General features: G+C 32.0%; 1 protein-coding gene across 1 annotated transcript in view; it reads left to right on the plus strand.

Moving 5' to 3' along the window:
• The window catches only part of LOC106460628 (dynamin-1-like), a 40,094-nt gene that overhangs the window by 26,649 nt on the left and 8,084 nt on the right, over positions 1–5,361 (plus strand). The window contains exons 12-13 of the mRNA XM_013920354.2: positions 487–596; positions 3,514–3,652. Of these exons, the coding sequence (XP_013775808.2) occupies positions 487–596; positions 3,514–3,652 (249 nt within the window). The remainder of the gene's footprint in view (positions 1–486; positions 597–3,513; positions 3,653–5,361) is intronic.

Consider the following 5,361-nt stretch of genomic DNA (forward strand, 5'->3'; position numbering starts at 1 on the left):
GTTACTGTAATACTAAAACACCTTAATAGAAAGTACAAAAATATCACACAAATATTGATTTCATTCTAAACATCAAATTACGTTTCAAGAAAATAAAAAAGCCATCAGCGGCAATTGAGTTTTACATGGCATTGCAACTGCAATACCAAAATCATCATTTTTTTTTGATAGAAAATCATTTAGGTGTCTTGGAAAAAATATTGTATCCATAAAAATTACGCTGACTTTAATTTTAAAATGTCCAAGTACTAATACTGTACCTTTAGTTGCTTATGTTAACTTGTGTTTCCACCGATTAGAGTGTTAACCAAACAACCCCCCCCTCTTCTTCCTGCTGATTCTCCACGTCTTTCCTACGAAATAACTTTACTACAATGAATATATCAAACGCCGTCCATGAGAGTAGCCTTTAACTATCTTTTATCATCAATTAATAATGTTAGATGTTAGTGAGTTTTGAACTAATTGATTACAACTCTTCCACAGGGATTGGATGGTGTGAACAGTGTACCATTAACAAATCTAAGAATAATTCCGGTGATAGGCAAGGGCGACCAAAAATTTCAGAAGATTGTATTGCTTCGCTCAGACGGCGTGTAAGTATAAAACAATGTTTAGATTGCTGGGGAATCAACAAAGGTCTGATTCCACTCGTCCTGAAAGATATCATTGTCTTGTCGTTAAACGCTGACCTGCCCTACTTTTTGTATTTACAAGATATAAGACAAATATACTACCTTCTTGTACTTAAACTAAATTGGCATGCCTTTAGAAATATGTTTATCACAGGTTAGGCACACAATGACAACATATTTCCTACTATAACTGAGAGAGTTTAGGGGGCGCAACCCCTAAACATTCCTTTTGTTTTTGGCCATTTTTTATGTGTCTTAACTGTCGCTTGCGCTCATTTAAAAGTCTTCAGGTATACTTTGGGAGAAGGAAATTAACAGTTATCAGTATAACTTAAATAAATAATTTATCGATCAAATAAATTGTAAATAACAATAAAATCAAACTATAAATAAAAGGTAAACATAACATAAGATATTATTTCGCTTGTTATTACCCCATTGTTTAACTGCGAATTTAATATACAGTATATCGAACAATATCTTAAAGAAATTACGGATCCAATACTGAAAAACGATTATTTGAATATAAACTGATCTTATCTCGTACATAGCCTAAAAAAAATTATAAAGAGGCTCTTAACCTATCGTAAACAAACAATGGCGACTGCAAACAAAGGCCTAAGTAATCCTGGATAGACAAATCATTTCGTTCAATTGTTCAGAGACTATCAAAAGTATCTACAAAAATACCTCACTAAAGGCTATAATTTATTCCATGATATTGAAGATAGGTCATTTGTTACACTTTGTGTCATAGACATAGGTCTAAACTGCATGTCTGGAAAGTCCTAGATTCGTTATAGTGTTTGTAATCTTTAGTTCGACACTGATTATTAATTATTTAGTATTGTGTGTACATAATTTGACGAATAAAACATCATAGTACTTTAAATATACAGAACTAGATGCTCGGGGGTTCACGTGTACTCACTTTTAAATCTATGCATTGATAGGAGGATGGGAACGACACTGAATATTTTAATCTCTTAAAAACAACAAATACTCATTTTTATTATCAAGTTAAGCCTTAAAGCGGTTCACAAAGGGTTTATTATCATTTGGAGCACTGTTGTTACTTTGAAAGTTTTACAAACGTCTTTTATGTTGAGAGTAAATGCCTGTTACTTGAACATGGACTACAATGAAACAATCCTAGTCGGCAAAAACTGGAACCGATTTCTTTCTGTGCCTCAAACTTCATTACTATTCAGCGACGCTCTTATATGCCAATATAACTATAATATATTTTTTTATAACTTATATGTACCTAATAGGCCTCGGTTATTGTGTTAACGGGAAAATTTGAGCTTTATTCAATATAATATTAGATCTTTAAATGCAGATATTATACACATTAGCTAGGACTATTGAATACAAAGGCCTGTATAGCACTATAATTTTTATAGGCATAGGACAAGGTTTCATAGGTCCAGGCCCTATTAGTACTACTAATATTAGTATTAGGCTAGGCCTATGTAAATATGCATTTTAGTTTTGCATTATTTACAGAAAACAGAAGTATATTATCGCGTTGGATGTTTACAAGTCATTGTTTCCTTCTGTTAGCGTCTGTAGGAAAGCTGCGGAACGAGAGAGATATGTTGTATTATGCATCATTAGTGCACATAACATAACGGAACACAACAGTAATTTCATGCCATTGTTTTTTGTATGCGTTAAAAATCTCATCCTCGATTTAGGATGGCGGGCGCGTAATATCGGAGTATTGTGACACCTCTACTACTTGTAAGTTCCAACAGGAGGCTAAAAATCGACAATTAGGGCTAAAGATTCGATATTTTTTATTATTTTATCTTAAAGAAATTTAATAATCCTTATATCAAATGAAAATTTAAAATATCAACATTTAAATTATAGTTTTATTTTTGGAAGAAACTTGTAGAAATGCATCACAAATAATTTTTGAAAATTTTATGTCGCACATTTTGTACGGATAATACCCGGAATGGGCGAGCTGGAAAGGAAACTGTAAACCTTCGGAAAGACACAAAATTAACAGGCTATAGTGTTAAAATTTTGATTTGATTTTTATCTATGGATTATTTAACTATTTATTTCTATGCTTTATTTTAATAGCTTTTAATTTCGCCTTTCCCCAGATATACCTGAATAGTGAAACCTATTAAAAAACAGCTGTTATTAATAGAAACTTCGAATAAAGTTGAATTCGTACGACACCTTTTTTTTTCTATTATATTATACATTTCACTGAAGTGACTTCAAATGTATTGTATTCTATATATGTTTATAAAATTTTTGCAAACATGAATCACAATTTCTGTTCACCAATGTTTAAAATGTATTACAAATATAGGGGCAGGCATGGCATAACGGGTAATGTGTAAAATTTGAATGCAATACTTCGCGTTTCGTGGCCCGTTCTCTTAAAACGCGCTAAGCATTTAGGGGTCTTGAGGTAGCTATAAGGGTACGGTCAAATTATTCAATTAAACTATAGTACCATAAGAGTTGGCGATGGGTTCTTAAGATTAGCTGCCTTCGCCTTAGTATATCAATTCAAAATTACGTAGAACTATATGCTCGAAGCCTTTTTTATAGCCTTAGGTGAAAAACGTAAATATGTTTAAACTGGTTTAGTGTATAGTTAATTAGTAAACAATTAAGATTTTAAAGTTAACTTTAAAAAATTTGATTCAGCGTGATTTTGTTAAGTCGAATAATACTTTCTTCCTTCATTTAAAAATTGTAACGTGGAAAGTATGAAAGGTATTTTCACATTATTTTTATCAATAAGACAGTTTATCCAAGATGTTTCACTAAACCAATATACGCTTGCATTTTACAAGTAATTTCTGTTGTTAAATGTGTAAGATTTTTGTTGTTGTTTTTAATTTAGGCATGTATTTCAAAATACCAGACAACTGGAATTTATATGCTCAGATCCCATTGCATTTAAAGAGTGGATGGAAGCATTCAAAGAAGCAAATGTTCCTGGGGCACCCATAGACCAAAATGCTTGGGAAACTATAGATTCCGTAAGTCTAGTTCTATATCAGTTTGCTTATCTATCTTTCTCTGTCTTTACATTTATCTATCTTACTATTACTTTGTTTTACCTATCAAATCTATTTTATGGCGACATATCTATATAAATGTAATAGCACTGTCCTGTCTGTTGTATGTCCATGTAACTATTTCGCATGGTGTGGGTGGATCTTCATCAAAATTCGTATGGAGGTTCATTAGGTCCATGCGGCGGTACATACAAATTTTCAGTTTTGCATTTTATGTTTTGCGGTCTTATGGGCGTTTTTTACCACTAATTCACCCCCTGTTGATGAATCTTCACCAAATTTGGTGTGAAGGTTTGTTGGGCGTCCAGGCCCATGTGGAGGTACATGCAAATTTTCGATTTCATATTTTGCGTTTTGCAGTTTTTATGGGCTTGTTTTTACAATTACATATAAGGGTAGCAGCCTTTTATGTCCTAAGATAACCTTTCGTTAATCATGAATTTACATACCTTCCGTTCAGGGGACGGGTACTCCAGCTAGTATTACAATATAACAATATATCAATATAACATATCACATGTGTTATACTTTGTTTTCAATATAACAATATATCAATATAACTTATCACATGTGTTATACTTTGTTTTCAATATAACAATATATCAATATAACATATCACATGTGTTATACTTTGTTATCTTTATCCGTCTTCTAATTGCGGTTTTTTTTTCTCATCTGTTCTCATCTTTCTTTATATTAATTTGCAAATGAATGTATTTTATGAGTCTGAAAGTAATGAACAAAAAAGTCAACTGTTTAATAGATGGCGCCATGGTACGTATTTGATGTATATGTCTTAATATTTGCTTAAATAGAACTGCTAATAATTTTAATATTAATTCGATGACGAGTAACCCACTTTGAGACTAATAATGCTTGGAGACGGCTTGAATGGGTAATGAAGAAACTTTAATATAAGTTTAACATAACAGCAAATGTACAACGTTTCGACATGGTTCTGTCATCATCACCTGATGTTATGTTAAACTTATGTTAAAGTTTTTTCTTCATTGCTCATTCAAGCCGTCTCCAAGCATTATTAGTAATTTTGTAAAGATAAAAATAATTGTATTCTGGGATTCATTATGAAATGTTGTATTTAGTACAGAAACAAAATCTTTAACACTGGATGTACATAGTGGCCCGATATTGTAAAATGTTATTGTTGTGATATGACCAGATAGAAATGTAAACTAAAACGTTGATTATTAAACACTTTATTAAACACTAATAGAAAAGCAAAACACTTTCACTCTCAGTTCACGGACACGTGCCTTCGAAATCGGCATATTGAAACATATAGACTGTTTCAACAAGAAAAAGTAACGGCTGTAACAATTATTGTAATGATAGAACGGCATAATAACAATCAATACTAGCAGAGACCCACGAAACATTTACGGTCAAATTAGTATGTTTATTGTAACATTACTGCTTTAAATACAGGATTGCCTTGGGCCTAACATTAGTTAAGCCGTTATTAAGTACGGCCTATATTCGATAAATTAATACTATAACATGTACACGGCTTTGTTTTTTGTTTGTTTTTTTTTGCTTTAGTTAGGGATAAATAACTTTACCGTACTTAACACTATCAATAAGTAAACTTATGATGTTATTCTACGACTTTGTCCCCCAGTGGCACAGCGGAATGTCTGCGGACTTACAAC

The sequence above is a fragment of the Limulus polyphemus genome, unplaced genomic scaffold, assembly GCF_000517525.1.
Source record: "Limulus polyphemus unplaced genomic scaffold, Limulus_polyphemus-2.1.2 Scaffold805, whole genome shotgun sequence".
Lineage (NCBI taxonomy): Eukaryota > Metazoa > Arthropoda > Merostomata > Xiphosura > Limulidae > Limulus > Limulus polyphemus.